This window comes from Theobroma cacao, chromosome 8 (assembly GCF_053813885.1).
Source record: "Theobroma cacao isolate CCN51 chromosome 8, ASM5381388v1, whole genome shotgun sequence".
Taxonomy (NCBI): Eukaryota; Viridiplantae; Streptophyta; class Magnoliopsida; order Malvales; family Malvaceae; genus Theobroma; species Theobroma cacao.
In genome coordinates this window covers 8,827,800-8,849,781 of record NC_142646.1, presented here as the reverse complement: position 1 = coordinate 8,849,781, position 21,982 = coordinate 8,827,800, and the positions used below count along the sequence as shown (strand labels likewise).

General features: G+C 35.2%; 4 protein-coding genes and 1 long non-coding RNA gene across 7 annotated transcripts; 2 read left to right on the top strand and 3 right to left on the bottom strand.

Annotated features, from left to right (window-relative positions):
• The first annotated feature begins 150 nt into the window (after positions 1–150).
• On the top strand, positions 151–4,342 carry LOC18592523 (Exostosin family protein). 2 transcript variants are annotated; one of them, XM_007019308.3, is made up of 8 exons: positions 151–636; positions 734–880; positions 969–1,033; positions 1,127–1,196; positions 2,544–2,762; positions 3,352–3,495; positions 3,599–3,734; positions 3,821–4,342. In XM_007019308.3, exons 1-8 carry the CDS (start codon positions 271–273, stop codon positions 4,048–4,050), a joined length of 1,377 nt encoding a protein of 458 aa, XP_007019370.3. In that variant the 5' UTR covers positions 151–270; the 3' UTR covers positions 4,051–4,342. The 2 variants fall into 2 exon arrangements, with proteins under 2 accessions (XP_007019370.3, XP_088665454.1); XM_088809328.1 differs by having other exon boundaries at positions 343–636; positions 720–880.
• A 603-nt stretch (positions 4,343–4,945) lies between these two features.
• LOC18592522 (thylakoid lumenal protein (Mog1/PsbP/DUF1795-like photosystem II reaction center PsbP family protein)) lies at positions 4,946–7,204 on the top strand. Its single transcript, XM_007019307.3, has 5 exons — positions 4,946–5,463; positions 6,061–6,164; positions 6,265–6,376; positions 6,550–6,777; positions 6,875–7,204. Exons 1-5 carry the CDS (start codon positions 5,139–5,141, stop codon positions 6,937–6,939), a joined length of 834 nt encoding a protein of 277 aa, XP_007019369.3. The 5' UTR covers positions 4,946–5,138; the 3' UTR covers positions 6,940–7,204.
• A 1,798-nt stretch (positions 7,205–9,002) lies between these two features.
• Positions 9,003–9,923, bottom strand: LOC148761165 (uncharacterized). The gene is made up of 3 exons (XM_088809327.1): positions 9,866–9,923; positions 9,608–9,715; positions 9,003–9,528 (listed from the first exon to the last, which is right to left on the bottom strand). The coding sequence occupies exons 1-3, from the start codon at positions 9,866–9,868 to the stop codon at positions 9,127–9,129; spliced, it is 513 nt and encodes a 170-aa protein (XP_088665453.1). The 5' UTR covers positions 9,869–9,923; the 3' UTR covers positions 9,003–9,126.
• A 1,044-nt stretch (positions 9,924–10,967) lies between these two features.
• On the bottom strand, positions 10,968–19,203 carry LOC148761164 (uncharacterized). 2 transcript variants are annotated; one of them, XR_016027997.1, is made up of 6 exons: positions 17,167–19,203; positions 16,817–16,868; positions 15,172–15,255; positions 13,864–14,151; positions 12,571–12,763; positions 10,968–11,901 (listed from the first exon to the last, which is right to left on the bottom strand). It is a non-coding gene; the product is annotated as an uncharacterized LOC148761164 (long non-coding RNA). The 2 variants fall into 2 exon arrangements; XR_016027996.1 differs by lacking the exons at positions 10,968–11,901; positions 12,571–12,763 and having other exon boundaries at positions 13,423–14,151.
• A 1,281-nt stretch (positions 19,204–20,484) lies between these two features.
• LOC148761163 (uncharacterized) lies at positions 20,485–21,462 on the bottom strand. The gene is made up of 2 exons (XM_088809056.1): positions 21,263–21,462; positions 20,485–21,106 (listed from the first exon to the last, which is right to left on the bottom strand). Exons 1-2 carry the CDS (start codon positions 21,460–21,462, stop codon positions 20,485–20,487), a joined length of 822 nt encoding a protein of 273 aa, XP_088665182.1.
• Between the last annotated feature and the right edge of the window lie 520 nt (positions 21,463–21,982).

Sequence of the window (21,982 nt, the reverse complement as noted above, 5' to 3'; positions counted from 1 at the left end):
GTAAAATAATAATGATCTCATTTCCTTCTAAAACAATTTAAAATTTTATTTTCCTTTAAATAAATATCTTTTGGCATGGCCGCAAACGCTCATTAAGTTTTCTCCATTACACTGATTTGAAATTAGCCCTTTTTGAAGTTTAGACGGAAAGCGAAACCATCATTCTCCTTTGCTTGAGCTCAGCAAAATCCGGCTCTACTGGCCAGTTGAATCTGTAGTTCACTGACTGGTTCTGAAATTTCCAAAGAGCAGATTAGGAAAGACAAAGGAATGAGCAACAAGCCTCGAATCTTCTCTGCACACTCCCACAGCAACACTCCCTGCACTCGCGCTCACCAGATCGGAGCGCTCCTCCTCATAGCCGCCACTTTCTTCTTCACTCGACTCTTCGACCAATCCTTCCCTCCTCCCTGCAACCTCATTACCGACCGTTCATCACGAGATGCCGACCTCCACGTTGCCAAAACGAACGGCGGAGGACGTCCACTATGGCCCGAACGAGGCTACGGGTCCCACCTCTCGCTCAAGATCTACGTCTACGACGAGAACGAGATCGACGGCTTAAAAGACCTTTTGTACGGAAGAGACGGCACCGTTTCCACCAATGCTTGTCTCAAAGGCCAGTGGGGTTCTCAGGTGATTCTTTTAGGTTCAATTTAATTGAATGGTCTGTTTTTTTTTTTTCGAATACTATCGTTAAATTAAAGTTTAATTGTTAGTAAACAAACTGCAGGTTAAAATCCATAGGCTGTTACTGGAATCTCGATTTCGGACAAGAAAGAAAGAGGAAGCAGATTTGTTCTTTGTACCATCTTACGTTAAATGTGTTCGGATGTTGGGTGGTCTTAATGACAAAGAAATTAATCAAACTTACGTCAAGGTAAAACCTTTGTTTTATTGTTGAAAGATAAAAAGGTTTTTTATTCATTTTTAGTTTACTAACGACATAACTGTTGCTTTGATTTTAGGTTTTGAGCCAAATGCCATATTTTAGGAGGTCCGGAGGGCGTGACCACATATTTGTTTTCCCAAGGTATAACTGTTAGCCTGTTACAAATTTGCTTTGTAAGGTTTTGAATTTGATTAACTTTGATGCAAAGGTTGTTTGCTTTTTATGTGATTGCAGTGGTGCTGGAGCTCACTTATTTAGATCTTGGGCGACTTATATAAATCTTTCTATAATTCTTACTCCTGAGGTATTGGTCTTTACAATCAAATATATTTTATCATCTTTGTTTACTATACGCATTTGATTTTGCTATGAAGTACTGGAACATATTGAGGAATGGTTCACTTTGGCACCTTAGCTTTTGGTTCTATTATGTATCAGTATTCCTCAAACTGCTTTTTTTTTTCCTGAGTTCCTAAACATTGGCTTAGCATTTGGCCGTCGTACATTCATAGGCATTAGTGTAATGATCATTGATATGGTTCCAACTAAAGAAGCTTGGCAAATGCAAAGAATATGACTGATTCTAGTGTTGGATAACCAGCTCACCAAAAATTATTAAGATTTGCTTTCATTGTGGTTTGAGCTCTCATGATAGGTTTAGTTATTAGATTTTCTCTAAAGACACTTGATGTTCTTAGCTTCTACCTCATGGTTTTATACACCTTGCAGCTCAGGGGATATAAATGTATGGTGCACCTTGCTGCCTTGACTACATTGAGTCTAACCATGGTTAACTGGCTAGATGATTTCAGTTGAGCTCTTTATCTAACAGGGGAAGGCAGAGTCTGAATTCCTGGATTCATTGAGTTACCATCTGTGGAAAAATCTTAAGTTCTAGAACTGAGGACTTTTGTTTTGAAAACCGGTGTTAAATCACTTGCTTGGGATGAAACATTCACTTCCCTTGCAGCTAAAATTATTTTGGTCTGGTCTTTACTGCCTATATCCCATTGTTTTTATGTTTAAATGGCCACTTGAGATCAACATGTTGGCCAGAAAACTATGAAAGGCTACTACTTAGTATTTGATATAAGTGGAGAAAAAAAGAACTATTAGTTAAATGGTTTCTTATCTTGCAGGAGATGGGGAATTGATAAATGTGTTGTAGAGCAACTACTTAGTAACTTGGGTACACATTGTTTGAAAAGGAGAAAGAAAGTAATTTTTAACTCATGTTAGAGGATTAAAAGTGAGATGCAAGAATATGGTGGAGATGGTTATTTTCTCTTTAGAAAGTAATTTTTAACTCATGTTAGAGGATTAAAAGTGAGATGCAAGAATATGGTGGAGATGGTTATTTTCTCTTTAGCCCACAAAGTTAATTCTTTACTTTTTCTTTCCAAATTGGAATTATTAGGAAAGAGAAAAGAAGAGGGTTTGAGTAAAAGATTATAAATTTACCAAATTTCTATAAATTTTCCTATCTTACAAATGGTATAATGTTAAGTCATTTGTCTCCATTTTGAACTCTTCTGAATTTTCATTCTCTTCACATTTGAATTCTTCTTACCAAGCAAAACCTTTGGCGATTGAAGTTCTCTTATATGTGTGTTGGTGTTCTTAAACAAAGAATGTTTGTGTGTATTTGCAGGGAGACCGTACTGATAAGAAAGACACAAGTGCCTTTAATACATGGAAGGATATCATCATTCCTGGAAATGTTGATGATGGGATGACTAAAACAGGGGCTACTGTTGTCCAGCCGTTGCCTCTGTCGAAGAGAAAGTATTTGGCTAACTATTTAGGCCGGGCACAGAAAAAGGCTGGTCGTCTTAAGTTGATTGAGCTTTCAAAGCAATATGGAGACAAGGTATGTTTTCCTTCTATGACATTTTAACTGCTGTCAATATGAAATATTGTGATCTTCGGATTATGTACTGATGATTCAGTCTCACTTAGTCAAGAGGTACGTGCTACAATGCAATTACAACAAACTGTAACTATTATTATTTTTGATGTGCTGTATCTAGTAGTTATGTTAATTAGTTTTCTGTTCTTTTTCTTTGGTGAATAGTTATGTTTATTAGTTCTATTAATTCTATTAAGTCTAATGTTCTACCTGATGCAATAAGCATATTGTGCTAGAATGGAAAAAGTCTATGGCTTTGGTATCCTTAATCCTGTTATTTATTACCTGTATCTACTATTTAGGTAGAATATTTTTACCCATTCTTACTGAGGGTTCTTTGTGTGTGGGTGGGTGGGTGTGCGCACTGCTAAGATTACTAGGAAGCTTCTTAACACTGTCTGCATTTGGATTCATATCTGGTTGACTGATTTGAAGCATGAAACCTCATAACTCAGCATGCTTTTTTTTACATAATGAACTAGGCTGATTTTTAAAGGAATTTACTCATTTATTTTGTGGTAAAAGATATGCATACTGATACCATAAACAGTTGGAATGTCCAGAGTTACAGTTAAGTGGTCCAAACAAATTAGGAAGAGTGGAATATTTTCAGCACCTGGGCAATGCCAAATTCTGCTTCGCACCACGTGGAGAGTCATCTTGGACCCTTCGCTTTTATGAGTCATTTTTTGTGGTCTCTCTCTCTCTCTCTCTTGCGCGCGCACATGCACACACATGCGCACATGCATTTTGAGGCCAATTGGAATAACGTATATGTTTTTTTTTTCTCTAAACAGGAATGTGTTCCAGTTATCTTATCCGATCAAGTAGAATTACCTTTTCAGAATGTAGTTGACTACACACAGATATCAATCAAGTGGCCATCTACTGTAATAGGACCCGAACTTTTGGAGTACCTAGCTTCAATACCAGGTGAGATAGGGTAGTTGTTGCTTCTTGCTCCACTTATTGTACCCTTGAGCAGCATCAAACAACTGAACTTTGGGTTTGCTTTTCAGATGACGTGATAGAGGGGATGATAGCCCATGGGAGGCAAGTAAGGTGCTTGTGGGTTTATGCTCCAGACTCGGAGCCATGTTCCGCAATGCAAGCAGTAATGTGGGAGCTTCAGAGGAAAGTGAGGCTATTTCACCAGTCAGCGGAGACATTTTGGCTGCATAATGGATCCATCGTAAATAGGAATCTGGTTGAATTTACTAGCTGGAAACCTCCCATGCCTCTGCCTTAACTGTTCTCGGAACAGCACAACTCTGCCTCCAGTTCCTTTGCGCAGTGCTCTGCTTTCCCCTTTTCTCCAAGTTTCAACATTGGCTGTCAAATTTCTGAATGACTCTTAGTATTTAGTAATTCTTTCAGGTTGTAGAGCATTTTTTTGTTTTTGGGGTCACCTCACGGTTGGCTCCTTTAAGAGAAGCATAATCTTTAAATGTTGTAAAAATGGCACGAAATTATATTGTATTTTATTATTATATTACAGAAACTCTTAATGGTGATATAGCTAATTGTAAAATTCAATTCAATCTCTTATAGCCGGATGTTTTAGATTGATTGTGGCATAATACTTGAAAACAATTCAAATAAATTGTTATTTTTTTATTATGTTGAATTAAATATTTATATTTATATTTTGAATTAAATTTTATAATTAATTAATTGTTATTATATTAAATATTATTTGTCGATGTTGATATGTCATGGACTTAATAAAGAATGAAAATATAATGAGTTATATCGCAAAATCATATTAATATATTATATTATTATTTAATGTTAATATTTTGATTAATAATAATTAATAAAATTTTAATTTTAAAAATTTATTTGATTTAAAATAAAAATAAAAATATTTGATTTAATATAATTAAAAAAAATAAAAATATATTTAAATGCTTTTAAATAGTTTAAGAAAAATTTTAGGTATTTGGTCATTAATTATTTACTCAAAATTAAAGCCGCTTTGCTTCCTTCTTCTGGCTGAAAAAAATTGTGGACTGGGATAAGTTATAAAGAAGTAATTTAGAAAACCCACGTGTCAGGCTGAAAATGAAGATATTATATCGGAAAGAATCTGAAACAAGCACAGCTGTGAGACCACGTCCACAAAAAACACGCCAAAGAAAACTTCTGCTTTTTTGTTTAACAAAGAATCTTGTTTTTATTGAATTCTAGAATAAGAGAGATTACAAAAGAAGTGAACAGCCAACTTCTTTGCTGGTTGAAGTTCTGCTCTTGATTCTTGAATCTTTTGTTTAAGAAGACAGCGCGTATTAATTATTAGTATTCTCATTTCTTTACCAATTTTGAGTTCTGAAGAAAATGGGCACAACATTGTTCACTGGCTGTAGTAGCTTTTCATGGAAATGTCATCAGCAAGTAGCTCCTTCTTGCAGTCTTGCTCAATCTTCACCAGACAATGGAGTTTCAAGCGTGAAAGCTGTCCCCGGTTCAAGAGGAATTGCCTTGGCTGATAAGGAGAAAGAGGAGTCCTGGGAGATTTTGAGTAGACGACGATCAATTTTGGTTTCTGGGATTTCTCTCGCATCATCGAGTGTATTGGGATTTCCAGGAGAGGGATTGGCAGTGGTCAAACAAGGTCTTCTAGCAGGGAGGATACCTGGCTTGTCTGAGCCAGATGACCAAGGTTGGTGTGTAACAGTTTGACTTGCTGATTAGTAACTTTTTGAACTATTTATGTTGGCATGATATGGCAACACGCCCCAGCGTCTAAAGTTGTGAAACAAATAAAGAAACATGAATGTTTTTTGCCATTACTTCCTAAACTGGTGAGGATGATGATTTAAAAATCCTTTAATATCTTGTCATATATCAGAAGGGAGCTATTCCAGTACAAATTAATCTATTGTAATTGTAGGTTTTTCAATTTCTTGATGAAAGAACTTAAAACATGGAGTCCCGTTTGATGCTGCTATTTCTTAGATAGCGTTTACTCATATTTACATATAAATTTGGAATGTTTTTAGATGGATATATAATTAGATTAACAGTAACAGGAAATTAAGATGATTAAGTTTTGTCCAGCTACTTCTGTAGATAGAACTTAACAGAACATCCACGCATTCATATCTGTGAATAAGCTCTGCAGTCCTAGCTCACATTGAAAAGAAGAGCATGAGTAGATTGCCCTTAAGACCTAGTTTGATAGAACCAGGGCCAGCTGCATCTGCTTTGTCATTGTAGTGAATCTTTATCTTCACCAGCAAACGATGTGCTCAGACAGGTTGGAGGACATACCGCAGGCCAGATGACAAGTCCGGAGGGCATGGAGTTGGATGGAGTCCTATCATCCCTTATGCCTTTTCAGTACCTCAAGAATGGGAAGAGGTCCTATCATCCCTTGTGCCTTTTCATATGTTCACATTTCAACTTTACCTTGTTATTCGGGGCCTCATCAATTCGCTTATTCTATATATCCCTGAAACAGGTTCCTGTATCAATTGCGGATTTAGGTGGTACAGAGATTGACTTGAGGTTTGCTAGCTCAAAGGAAGGACGATTGTTTGTCATTGTTGCTCCAGTTCTGAGATTTGCTGACAGTAAGTTTTTCAAAATCCCTTTAGTGGCTCTGGCTTTACAGTTGCTACCATTGGATTTGGATGATGTCATGGGATACTTGAATGGTTTTAAAGTAACTGATGCCTGCTGAAAACATAGTATTTGTTTTGTGATCAATATATGGTTTTAACTGTGTTTGTCTTGTGATGTATAGATCTTGGTGACAATGCCACAATTGAAAAGATCGGGCCTCCAGAAATTGTGATTAATGCATTTGGACCAGAGGTGATTGGTGAAAATGTAGAAGGAAAGGTGCTAAGCATTAACACGGCAGAACATGATGGCAGAATGTATTACCAGTATGAGTTGGAGCCACCTCATGCACTGATCACAGCAACTGCAGCCGGTAATCGCCTTTACCTATTCAGTGTAACAGGAAGTGGTATGTACTTTTATCTTACTCATCAATAATCATAAATAATAACGGTTAGTCGTAGTTAAAGATAAAATATTTGTATGATTTTTTCTGATTTTGGCAGGTCTTCAATGGAAAAGGCATTACAAGGATTTGAAAAGGATAGCGGAGTCCTTTCGTGTTGTCTAGTGTGGACCTCCCTGAATTGTGACATCAGTACGAAATTAGAGTTGGATATTTTTCCTTTCTATGTAATTTATAATGACAAGAAAAACAAAGAGAAGAAAAACAGTGTATTTGCAGCACAACTCCAAAATGTGCAACTTTGTTCAGATAGGTTTTTGCATAAAAGCTATATTAGCTGGCTAGAAGCTACGAGAAAAAGTTTGTATTTACTGTCAAAGGAGTAACATCTAATTTCATTCAGAATATCAAATTGTCTTTTTGGTACTTACAGCTATATACTTCTAACACTTTGCGATTGCAATGTTCACCATCACTAAATTCCATGCCTACTGTCGTATATTTCTGCAAATACACATGGTCCATCCTGGCTCCAGAGTGATGCTGGCTTTACTAAATTGGAGTTGATTCACCAGTCTTCCCTTCTAGCTTCCCATTAAACGGCTCCATCATGTATATTCAAGGTCCATTTTGAATCATAGTGATGATACATTCATCTTATTCTAGCCTAGATTTGCATCTGCAACATGTCATCAATAAATATCCCTTGATGTTACATAAAGTGTTGAATATTATAGTTACACGTGTATCAATTTACAAGTGTCTAGTTTGTAAATAGGCATATATTTATCCTGTTGTAATAAGCTTCCTTTTATTTTTTCTTTTTCTTTTCTAGGCAGTAGGCTGAAGCCTTGTATAAATACGTGTAACTGTTTCTTAACCAGAATGAGAATTCCGTTATCACTTTTCTTCCCTTTCTAAGATTCTCTTCATTCTTAAATAAAGTTCTTCCTTTCTAGCTCTCTTGTACAAATCGAACATGGTATCAAAGCCAGATCGAAGCTAGATTTGAGGTTTATCTCATCAAATACTCCAGATTCTTGATTAGCTCATCTACTGTTCTTTCATCTCTTCCATTTTATCTCACAATTTCTACTTCATCTACCAGTTTCTTTCTTCTTTAATCAAACCCTAGGATGGCAAATTCATTTGCAAAATTACAGATTTCACTTGCAGAAAATCCACTATCATCGTATTACATCCATCACTCTGATCTTCATGGGTCAGTAGTAATAAATCCAAAACTTACTGCTGCCAATTACATGTCATGGAGTCGGGCTTTCTTGCTTGCACTCTCAATTCGCAAGAAGAGGGAATTTATTGATGGAACAATCAAATAACCAAATGAGGCAGATCCATTGTTTGAAGATTGGTCTAGATGCAACAGTTTGATAGTTACCTGGTTGCTTGAGTCATTGACACCTGAGATTGCATCGAATGTCCTTTACATGGACTCAACCAAAGAAATCTAGGAGACATTGAAGAATCGGTTTTCTCAACTAGACAAGACCAAAATCTGTAATCTTCAGTTTCAATTGGGAAATATTTTGCAAAGAACAAGGTTAGTGAATGCTTATTTTATAGAATTGAATTCAGTTTGGCAAGAGTTCAAGAACTTCAGGCCTTTACCTCAATGTGATTATGGGGGTTGCAAAATAATTGCAATCAAAAGTATGCAGATCAACAGAACAAAGATGCGGTATTTCGTTTCTTGAATGGTTTAAATGAATCATTCTCAGGTTTAAGATCACATATTTTGATACTGAAACCGTTCCCTAGTATTGATCAAGTTTACAGTTTAGTGATCAGGGAAGAGTCACAAAAGATCCTTGATTTTACAATCCCCTGTTGAAAACTCAACTATGGTAGTTGTTGTAACAGAAGGAAAAAGGAAAAATACTAATTTGGTATGCTCACATTGTGGTAAGAAAGGGCATCCAAAAGAGAAATGCTATCGCATTATAGGATTCCCAGAGAACTTTAAGTTCACAAAGTCAAAAGGGAATATGAGAAAGGGAAGTTCATTAGTTAATAGTGTTGTTAATGGCTCTGAGCAAGATGAATCTGGTGAAGCAGCTACCAATTCGATAATAAATTATTAATTGTCAAAATATATAAGAGAAACACACATTAAAACCTAAAATTCAAAGTCAAGTTCGTACAATTAAAAATTGCCATAAGCATAAAAATCTAAAAATGTCAAACACATAACCTGATATAAAGCTACATGTGTTATTAAATACCTATACTAAAAAGTATCCAAGGCTAGAAATGAAAATGAAAATGGACATCATATCATGAAACGTTGCCTTCTTACTTGTCAAGATTAGAGCTTGAAATACCCGTATTTTCTTATTTTGAAAGCGCATTAGTCATGATCATTGTTTCCATATCTGCTGTAAATTCACTCATACTTTTTACCATTGCATTCTTAATTTCTTCACGTATTTCTCCAAGTATTTCATCATGAATCGTACCCAAGTTTTCTGATAAATTGTTCACTTTTTCTTCTAATGCAATTACGGGACTGGTAGCATTTGAGTTGATAGGGCCGCGCGCAGACTCAGATGTTGCTGTATTGCTTTGTGTTCCACTAAGTAGAGCTGTAATAGGCACCCGAATACCAAACCCATATATGTGAGTGCGTGTAGTCTCCATCCCTCCAATTGCTTCAGTCCAAGCATGTGGATCAAACTCTAACTGAGAAGATGAATCTTCACCATACTTCTGCGATAGTACAAAAGTAAACATTTTCTACATAAAAAATTAAATAAGATTAGTAGTCAATTATATCATCAATTTTGAACTAAAAATTATTCCATTTTATACATACACTCGTAGATTTAGACTTGTTATCTATAAAATCACTGTGATCCGCCATATGCTTATTCATCCAGTTGAACACTTCCAAGAAGCTACCATCTCTTTTCATCTCAATTGCCTGCATTTATTTAGAACTATATACTCAATCATAATCCATATATATAAATAATAGTAAGGAAAAGCCAAAGTTAAACTATTAAATATACAATTTAAATTCAATAAACAAAGAAAATCATACATATAAATGCAAAGTAAGATTAATTCATACCATCCTTTTTGCATGAACAACAAATAGAACTGAACCGCCAATGTGCTTTGGAATGCTTCCTTTTTTTGGCGTTGAACGATTTTGCCTTGCTTTTCTCGATTTGTTTTGCTATTCTTCTATACCCCATACCGTATCGATAAGGGCATCCCAAATTTCATTTGTGATCCATTCCCTTGACATGCCTTTGCAATTCGTAATATTGTTTGTTTTGGCTTCTATCATTGTTTTATTCCTCTCCTCTGAAAACATGTTTTTTAATCGATTGGAACAAATTTTATCCCATATTCGTCAAACTAAAACATCTTGATTTGTAGGGCAAACACATTTTTCCTACATCAAAATAATATAGTAACTAAAAAAATTGATACAAATTAATTGAGAATAAAAAGTTATAATTTAATTGAATAACAAATATAGTACCTGAAATTTTTTAAACATTAACTCCTTTACATCATTAGGAACTTTCCTCCATGTCGGCCATGGACCGTTGAAGTGATTTTTTATGATCTTTGTTATTGTAGTTGTGACCCCTCGCTCGAAAAAAGTACTAGTAAAAGATAAAAGAAAATTATTGCACAATAAAATATATAACAAATATAACTATCTCATTATAATACAAGATCACATACCTCTCTCCAACAGGAGTTACATGCAATCTTTCTGATGAATCTATTGGAGTCTGTAATCCTACACCAAGCCCCCTACCCCTTGACCTTGAGGACAAACCATTTACACTTGCACTTAAATCAATAGATGTGGATCTAGACGAATCGTGACTAGATGGCTCATTATCTACTTGCTCTGCAGATGTAGCCAATAAAGAGGGTGGCTCAGAGGGCATATCATTGACCTGCTGCATTTGTGCTTGAGTGGATGGATCAACAAACATACTATCATTTGATGGCAATGACATAATTGCAGAGGCATTTGTTGCTCTAGGTTTGGGTTTAGAATGCTTTCCTTTAACTATTGTTCCTACAACAATAATTTTTATTCAAATTTAGACAATTTAAACAAATTAAAACAAATTATAAAAGCATCAAATTACAATTTATCATTTTGTAATTCCTAATGATGTGTATAATAAAAGATGCCATTATAAAGTATTCACTTCAACAATTGAAAATATAAACTATAATAATTGTATAACATGTCAACATCTTCAAAATAAATAACTAAGTTAAACAACAATGTAACAAAAGATACAAAACTGATATCATATATGTCTACTATCATCATTCACTTTCAGAATAAGCAAACGATTGGGACTCATTATTATCACTATCATCACAACAAGTTTCTTCATCTTCGTCTTCAACTTCTTCTTCTTCTTCATCTTCATCTCCTTCCATGTCATCTTCTTCATCTTCATCTTTTTGCATTTCATCTTCTTCATTCTCAATCAAGAGATTAACCTCTTCATAAACACCACTTGCTAAAACTATAGAGTTTTCAAGTTTTTTCGAGGGAGTAACATTAATTGGAATAGAGACATCATCTTTTTGGTACACTTCTTCATTCAAATCAATTTCATTTTCTTTATCTCCATTACTAGAAAAGTGGAATCTACTTCTAACTTTTGTTTTAAACACTGCCCACTAATCACGTTGGTCTCTTTTGGTAGACGAATAACTACTATAATAAACTTGCTAAGCTTGTCCAGCTAAAACAAATGGTTCATTAGTGACAAGTATTAAGTTGTGTTTAATTTCAACAAGACCATGAAAAGGGTCTACCTTAATACCTTTTTCAGTGTCAAACCAATGACACTTAAATAGCACAACTTTGTTTTCGATACCAAAATACTCCAACTGGATTATATCCACCAAAATATCATAAAAGTCACGCTCATAATCATTGTAAAAACTCCTTTTTATGCATACCCCACTACTCATTGTCTTACGATTTTGCCCATAGTCTAGGATGTGAAACTTAAAACCATTCACAAAGTATCCTTTGTAACACCTTATCATACGTCCTGGACCATGAGAGATTTCAAGTATACGTAGGTCAATTTCATCCCTACGTTCTGCAACCTACCAACATGTAATAAAAGATCAAGAATGGTTAATTTTCATAAGTAACGCATACTTGTTATTAAAAGTTCACTTCTAATTTACATAAACTTACATATTCTTTAAACCATTTCACGAATCTTGCATCACGTACTATCTCCAATTCATCTTTCGATATATGCACATTTTTTTTCACCATATCATCAAATATCTTATCATTATATCCGTAATTAACAAATTAAGTTCATTCTTATGATCAATCATTTAAGTTTATGGTAGAGTAGTACTAACTTAATGTATGAGAGCATTTCTTCATAATTCATTAAAACATATAGCTCAATAGTATAAAACTCATCCTCATTTAAAAATCTAGATTTATCTAGTGGACCAAAAGCTCGCCAGGATAAGTGAAAATTGAAAGGCGACCATGAGAGTTAACGTCTCCTCCATCATCATTATGTGACACTCGATTTAATCTTGTTCGCATAGTAGGTTCAAAATACAATAAACAAAACGAGGAGATTTCCTCGATCATATAAGCCTCACATATAGATCCTTCAACAAAGGCTCGATTTTTCACTTTTTTCTTTAAAATATGTAAAAACCTAAACATCATAATATTCATGATACTTAATAAGTACTTAAAACTCTTCTAATAAACTGATAGAAAATAAATAATAAATAGAGTACCTTTCAAATGGATACATTTATTGATACTGGACGAGTCCTCCAACTTCTGCCTCATAAGGTAAATGAATTGGCAAATGCTCCATAGAGTCAAAGAAACAGGGAGGAAAGATCTTTTCTAGTTTGCATATAATTTCACATATTTTTTCTTTCCAATCTTTCATGTGATGTACATGTAATTCAGTTGAGCATAAATCTATAAAAAAAAATGAGATATCTTAGTAATCGCATCCCAAATTGAGTGAAGCACCATATCATGAAAGACAATTGGGAGCAATCGCTGAAGAAAGACATGACAATCATGACTTTCATCCCATAAAATTTGCGATGGATCCCATTAACACATTGAGATATGTTCGATGTAAAACTATCAGGTAACCTTAATTGTTTCACCTCAGCACAAACAATTTTTCTTTCCTCCTTACTTAAAGTGTACGAAGCCTTACGCATGAAAAATTTTTTCATTATTTTCTACTAATTCCAATTCTAGACGCTTGCAATAAACCTTCAAATCTTACTGTGCCTTTAAGTTGTCTTTCGTCTTCCCCTTAACATCCATCATTGTGTTGAATATATTCTCAAAGACATTACGTTCAATATGCATCACGTCTAGATTGTGACGAATAAGAAGCGTATGCCAACAAGGTAATTAACAGAATATACTCTTTTTCACCTAATTATGACTTACACGGTATCCCAGAATCTTTTGTTCACCACATTTTGTTCCAAATGGGAGATCAGGAAGCGAATTCAATCTTGATAATGTTTCTTCACTTGATAATCGAGGAATTGAGATGTTATGCTCAACTCTTTTTCTAAGAAATTTATCTCTCTACCTCCTAAAGGGATGACTAAGTGGCGAAAATTGTCGATGACAATAAAAAAAACAAGGTTTCCTACCATGATCCAATATGAAAGCCTTAGAGCTTTCCATGCAATAAGGACATGATAATCGTCCATGAGTGCTCCACCGTGACAACATATCATAAGTAGGAAAATCATTAATTGTCCATAATAATGCTGCCCGTAGTTGAAAATTTTGTTTCCTATAGGCATTATATGTGATAACACCCTCAATCCACAATACTTTCAACTCATCTATCAAAGGTCTCAAGAAAAAGATCTATGTTTTAGCTTGGACTTTTCTTTCCAAGAATAGCCATATTAAGAAATATATATGGTTGTTTCATACACATCCATGGGGGTAAATTGTACACAATGAGCATTACAGGCTAAACAGAGTAAGGTTTTGCAGTTGGTCTGAAAGGATTGAAACCATCAATACATAACCCTAACCTGACATTCCGAGGTTCCATTGCAAATAACTCATGTGTGTGGTTGAAGTGTTGCCAAGCTTCACCATCAACAAGGTGTCTAAATACTCTGTCATCACTTTGGTTCTGCACATGCCACGTCATATGTTCAACAATTTTTCTTGACATATAAAGCCTTTAAAGCCTTGGTAAAAGTGGCAAGTAATGCAAAATTTTATAAGGAATTTTTTTTTGCCTTTGGACACTTGATTTCCTCAATTTATACCGAAGATGACCACATTTCATACAATACTCCAAATCAGCAGTTTCCCTATAAAACAAGATGCAATTGTTTTTACAAGCATGAATTTTGATATATTCAAGTCCAAGTTTTGCCATCTTTTTCATTCTATAGAAGTTACTAGGTAAAGTTTCATCTGATGGCAACATATTCTTTACTATCTCCAACAAACAAAACATGATTCATTCAAATTAAACTCTGATTTAACATTTAAAAGTTGCGAGACAACTGAAAATGATGTGTACTTTATGCAACCTAACCATAAATGTTCATCCGCGTTTCTTAACAAAGAGTAAAAACTACTCGCATTTGGATTTGGATCTTCCTCCACAAATCTTGATTGATCATCATGACTAGAATTGAAAGCAACTTCCGGACCCATAGCATCCATAACCATTCTAGCATATGGATTTTCTATTTCCTCTTCATATGTTGGTTCCTCATATTCCCCATATTCCTCATGACAAGCATATGGTTTTCCTTGCATGTCATCTCCACTTCTAGATGATTGTCCAACATCATATTCCCCATGTAAACTCCATACTGTGTAAGTACCAGTAAAACCCTTTTTTAAGATGTGATCCGTCACCTTATCGGAATTTAAAAACTTATTATTGCTATACTGAGAGCAGGGACATCTAATCTTATTCTCCCACATAAATGTACGATTAGATAATGCAAAATCAATAAATTGTTCAAATCCAACTATAAATTCATCTTTAATGAATCTATCAGAAGTAAGTCGATTGTACATCCAAGATCGATCTCTCGTCATTTTGTAACCTTAAGTTTCACAGAATATGAAAATCAAGAGAAACTCCTATTCATGTTTACAATTAAAAATGTGTGCAAAATATCTATCAAGCTAAGATCAAATTAATTTGGTAATTTGAAAGTAGAAAACATCTAACTTAAATGTAACATAAAAACCAATCTCAATAAACTAAGTAATCCCATCTCAGTATCCTTCCTACCATTATTATATATATGAAGACCATCAATGGATAAATCACATTAATATTAACTTGTTCTCGCCAAAATTATACTAACCTGTAACCAAAGAAGTCGTTCTTTGCAAACAAACCAGAAAGATATGTTGCTTTGAGTTTGTGATGCTTTATCTAATCAATCAACCTACGATAGATTAGGAGAAGTATCAACCAAAATTGTCAATGTGATTATGGTGAATGCTTTAGTTGCTCTATTAAAATAGTGCACTTGGAGATAATTCATTATTCAGATAGCCACATAAAAACAAAATAACAATCAAGCATTCATTAGTAACAGAGAAACTACATAGAGAAATCATTGAGCTAGAAAAGCAACTTTATGCTAAACAAGCACTGGAGATGGAGATACAGCACATGAAAGCTGCTTTGCATGTAATGCAGAACTTGGAAGGGGATTGAGAGACAGAAATGAAGACAAAGATGGAGGCAATTGAAGAAGAACTAAAAAAGAAGGAAGAAGAACTAGATGACTTGGAGGAACTTTATCAAGCTCTTATAGTCAAGGAACACGTTCCTTTTAAGATAATCACAAACAAAGAAGGAAACACTAAGGAAATTCTTGATGAAGAAGATGAAAAATTGTCTACCCTCAAGATTGAGTTTGGTGATGAAATATACACTTCCGTGACCACGACTTTTGCACAAATGAATGAGGACAAAAACGAATGGTAGTTACACAGCCTTGGGACTGTGGAATTTCAATGAAGGGAGGATGGCAACATTGGTGGAGTTACTGGAGCATTTACTGAAGCAGTGGAAACAACAAAAGCGAAAGAGATGTAGAAGGTACTTTTAACAAGTTGTGAACAAAAAAAACATAGTGTGACTGAATGTGCTTACGCTTTATTTCTTCTACAATTTCTTGGTAATCAAATTTAAGCATTCATTAGCAATAGTAAGATAAAGGAATAAATGGAATTGAATTGCTAGATGAAGTGTTACAAGAGAAAGCCAACTTGAAATTTTAAAAATTTATCACAATGAAATCTACTCCATTAATTCTTAAAATCATAACCTTCAAGGAACCCTTTTAAATCATAGCCACAAAAAAAATTCGTTTGAGTCTCCTTCAAATTAGTTGAATAATGGCCTTAAATTAAAATTTCCAGACACCCTTTTCCACTCTCAATATAATGATCAGATCAATCCACAAATTCAAGCTCATAAACTATTTCCAATAAAAAAAATCACTGAATCAACCAACATAGCAAAAGAAAAAAAAGATAATCAAATTAATTTCTAAAGCTTTCTAATATACTAAGATGAAAAGTAATATTTTTGATTGATACAAATAAATGATAAAAGATTAATTGCTGCTTTTTAAATCAGAAAGCAAATAATAAAAAAGTTAAAAAGCCATATGTATCAAAACAGGAGATCAATGGATGCAAATCTATGCAAAAGAAAAAAAAAGATTAATTTCGAATCTTTAATTCTACACTCAATAACTCCTATTCAAAGAAACACCCTTTTTAATAAACTAGTACTAAAAATTGTCTTCCAAAATTTAAACGAAGTGAGAGTCCCATGTTTCGCACCAAAAACAACCCAAAAGAGCAAAATTCTTCAGCACATCAACACAAAAGCTGATTAAAGACCAAGATCAAGATCAATAAACAAATCAGTGGGGCCATGCTAGTATGACTGCATATGCATTAGAAATGTCAATCCCTCCCCTAAGACACCTTAAATCAGGCAAAACTTCTAACAGGCCACCCACTTCGCTGCAACGTGGACCTAAAAAACAAGGCAAAATATTTAAAATTCATGAATGTGAAAAAGGAAATAACAGAGGAAGGGTAGTTCCAGGGTGAGCAAAGGGGTATTAAAAATGGGTAGAGAGAGGATTGAGGGGAGAGTGAAGGAAGGAGGACAGATAAAGAAAAATCAATTAAATTCACACTGCACAGAAATATGATCTTTCAGAGAGCAGAACTAAAAAGAAATTGAGCAGGATGAAAATAGGGAATAAAATTTTTTTATCAATTCAGCTCACAGCTTCATTTCAGTTTTTGGTATATATAGTAACTCATACCTCATGATTACAATTCCTTCCTTAAAAATCGAATCTGTGGTGAGTGCAGAAAATAGAAAAAATAATAGCAAAACACAAAACAAATCATAGAGTTTTGTGCCAGCAACAACCTTCAACAGAATGAGAAGAATCGAGAAGAAAGAACACCTGAACACAATACGGCACTCAGCTAAGTCGTATGACTAAGTTGTTAACAATAAAATTAAAGTAAAACGACACTCAAGGCAGCGTTTCAATCATAAAAAATAGGTTTCAAATATTGCCGTGTTGACTCCCTTTCTTTTCTTCTTTAGCACTGTTGACTAGCGACCTTATTTGACTCTTTACCTGCTGAAATCACAAACTTTAACAGACCTCCTTGATTTTAGGAGGATAAACACCTAGCTTGTCTCTAAGAAATTCAAATCGATCAGCACTTAACCCCTTGGTAAAAATGTTTGCAACTTGATCATCAGTGTGACAGTATTCAAGTAGAATCTTACCTTCTCTAACAGCATCCCTCAATGCATGAAACTTCACCCTTATGTGCTTTGTTTTGCTGTGTTGGATTGGATTTCTAGCAATGGCCATGGCAGACTGATTATCAACCCTTATCAGAGTACCTTTTTCTTGAGGAAAATTCAAGTCTGCAAGAACCTTTCTCAGCCACAAGGCTTGATTAGCAACTGCAGCAGTGGCTATGTATTCTGCTTCAGCTGATGATTAAGCAACTACTTCTTGTTTCCATGAACTCCATGTAAACACACCACTGCCAAAAGAAAAACAATACCGTCCAGTACTTTTTGAATCATCAACCGATCCAGCCTAGTCACTATCAGTGAATCCTTGCAGATAAAAGCTTTCAGACTTCAGAAACCTTAAACCATAACTTGCAGTGCCTTTCACATACTTTAAGATACGTTTGGTTGTAGTGAAGTGAGGAACCGATGGAGCTTGCATGAATCTAGATAAGAGGCTTGTAGCAAATATCACATCTGGTCTGGTAGCAGCTAGATACAGTAAGGAACCAATGATACTTCTGTACAAAAATTCATTTGCCTTTTCTGCACCATCATCAATACAAAATCTGCTTCCAGTAGCTAAGGGTGTTCTAACAGCTTTACAGTAATCCATTCTAAACTTCTTTAGAAGATCCTGAGCATATTTAGACTGATACATAAAAATCTGTTCTGCTGACTGCTCAAACTCCATCCCAAGAAAGTAAGTCATAAGCCCCAGATCAATCATCTCAAATACCTTCAACATATCAGCTTTGAATTCCATTAAACAATCACTCTCTGGACCAGTTATCAACAGGTAATCCACATAAACAGTTACAATAAGCTTCACTAAATCATCATTTTTCTTAACATATAGAGTGGCTTTATTAATGCTTCTTTCAAAACCATGAGTCCTTAGATGATCATCCATCCTCTCATACTAGGCTTTGGGAGCCTGTTTGAGACCATACAAAGCCTTAATTAACTTGCAAACCTTCCCTTCAGCACCTTTCTCTTCAAACCCCTCTAGTTGCTGAACATAGATATCCTCTTTTAGAAAACCATTCAGGAAGGCTGACTTGATGTCTAAATGAAAGATTTTGCACCCTTCTTTAGCTGATAGGGCAGCAAGCAATCTGATTATGTCATGTCTAGCCACAGGTGCAAAAGTCTCCAGATAATCTACTCCATAAACTTGTGCAAACCTCTTCACAACTAGTCTAGCCTTGTGCTTGTTCACAGATCCATCTAGATTTAGCTTTGTCCTAAAGATCCATTTAACACCTATCACATTTTGGTTTGAAGGTCTATCAACCAATATCCTTGTATTGTTCTTTTTAATCATCCCAATTTCAACTTCCATAGCAGCTCTCCAGTGTTCCTCTTTAGCTGCTTCAACAAAGTTGGAGGGCTCAGCTATAGCAACATTGCACCTACTATAAATCTCTTACAGTGATCGAGTCCCTCTAACAGCTAGTCTTTCATCCTCTATGTGAAGTGAATCATCATCATCATCATCATCCACTTAAAGATTAGCAACAGTAGTCACTTTCATAATTCTATCAGCAGACTTAATTTCCCAATTTCAGAAATGCCCTTCATCAAAATTGACATCTATACTAATGAAAACCTTTTTAGATTTCACATCATAGAGCATATATCCCTTAGTTACCTCACTATAGCCAATGAAATTGCAACTGAAGACTTAGCATCAAACTTTGATCTTTTTCCATCTGCAATCTTTGCATAGCACAAGCAACCAAAAGTTTTGAAGTGAGCCACTGAAGGCTTTTGTCCAAACCACAACTCATATGCTGTTTGCTGTGATAGAAGTCTTGAATAAGTTCTATTTAGTATGTAGTTTGAGGTATTGACTGCCTCTGCCCAGAAACAAGTAGGCATATTCATTTGGTATAGCAGACACCTTGCCATTTCTGCAAGTGTCCTATTCTTTCTCTCTGCTGTGCCATTTTGCTGAGGGCTATAGCTCACTGTTAGTTGATGTTGAACTCCACAATTTGCTAAGTATCTCTCAAACTCTAAAGCAGTAAACTCAGTACCATTATCACTTCTCAAGATATTGATGGTTGTACTTGAGAAGTTTTCCACCAAGGCTTTAAACTGAACAAACTTCTCTAGAGCATTAGACTTCTGTTTGATAAAATACACCCAGCAGTACTTTGTAAAATCATCAATGAACAAGATGTAGTATCTGCTGCCATTTAAAGAAGGATTCTTCATTGGTCCACTAAGGTCAGTGTGTACCAATTCAAGTTTTCCAGAAGCTTTCCACTTGCTTGCTTTAGGAAAGGATTTCTTAGTTTGTTTTCCAAGCTGACAGGTTTGACAAAGCTTGTTTGGTTTAGTAATGGCAGGTAACCCTTCTACTAGACCTTTAGATGCCAATAGAGACAAGGATGAGTAATTAACATGTCTAAGTCTCCTGTGCCAAGTTTCAGACAAATCAGCTTCATTATACAAGGCTAAGTGAGTTGTATCAGCTAAGTTCAATGGATAGCAATGATTCTTTATTTCCACAGTGAACAATTCTTCTCCATGTGGATAAAAAAACTGTACAAACCTGATCTTTGAACAACAAGGCATAATGTTCCTCAGCTAGCTGACCTACACTCAACAAGTTTTGGTTGACTTATGGAACATAGTGCACACTGTTAATGCACTTATATCCTGAAGCTGTCTCAACTTTTACTGTTCCAACTCCAAGAATTTTCAGAAACTTTCCATCACCAATCTTGACCTTAGACTGAAAACTAGTATCTAGAGTAGTGAAGAGACCTATGTTACTTGTGAGATGGTGAAAGCAAGCACTGTCCAGCAGTCAGATATTTGACTTTTTTGAGTCTTCCTCCATCTTTACCATAAACAGAACCTCATTATCATTTACTTCTTGTTCTGCTATAGCTGCTTGAGTTGAAGATTCAGACCTCTTAGCCTTACACACCTTCTCTACATGTCCTATCTGCTGGCATGCCTTACATTTAACATTTGGCCTATACCAGCAGTACCTCTCAAAATGATTATTCTTCTTGCATATAGAACAAAGCGAATATTTGTCTGTTGAACTTTCCTGCTTCCCTTCTCCACTTTTGCTTTTCCCTTTCTGTTCACACTTCTTTGAACTTCTTCCTTTTATTTTCAGTCCTTTAGTCTTAGCCATTAAAGCACTCTCTACATACTCAGCTCTCACAACTCTCCTCTGCTCAAGAGCTAGTAGGTTGTTGATGAGCTCATTCACAGTCAGCTTAGTCAGATCCTTAGAATCTTCTAAGGTAGTGATCTTCGATTCAAATTTTTCAGGTAGGCTAATGAGAAACTTAGCTACAATTCTTCTCTCAGTAACCACTTCTCCTAGCAACCTCAGCTCATTAACAATCCTGAGAACTCTATCTGAATATGCTTGTACTCTCTCATCATCTCTCATCTTAAGAGTTTCAAACTCTCTAGTAAGATTCATAATCTGATGCATCTTAGTGGTTTCATTTCCCTAAAATTCTTCTTGTAGTGTATCCCACACTAATTTAGGATCTTCAAAATTAATAATCCTAGAGAATATACTCTCAGACACAGCTGATTAAAGACATATTAAAGCTTTGCACCTTTTGGCGACCTCCTCACTGTGCTGCTTTATCTGGGCAATTGTTGGATTGGCATGTCGTTGCACAAGGGCCTCACCATTCTCCACTAAATCCCAAAGATCAAACGCCTTCAAGTAAGACCTCATTTTCACAGCCCAAACTCTGTAATTTTTGCCTGTGAACGTTGGTGGTGTTGATGCTGAAAATCCAGTGGTTGCCATGATACCTTACTTCGATCACCAATCAGCCAGTAGAAGCAACAATCCCTTAAGATAACAACTCTGATACCATGAAGAAAAATCAATTAAATTCACACTGCACAGAAATATGATCTTTTAGAGAGCAGAACTAAAAAGAAACAGAGCAGGATGAAAATAGGGAATAAAATTTTTTGATCAATTCAGCTTACAACTTCATTTCAGTTTTTGGTATATATAGTAACTCATACCTCATGATTACAATTCCTTTCTTAAAAATCGGATCTGTGGTGAGTGCAGAAAATAGAAAAAATAACAGCAAAGCACAAAACAAATCATAGAGTTTTGTGCCAGCAACAACCTTCAACAGAATGAGAATAATTGAGAAGAAAGAACACCTGAACACAATACGGAAATCAGCTAAGTCGTATGAGTAAGCTGTTAATAACAAAACTAAAGTAAAATGACACTCAAGGCAACGTTTCAATCATAAAAAACAGGCTTCAAACAATGCCGTGTTGACTCCCTTTCCTTTCTTCTTCAA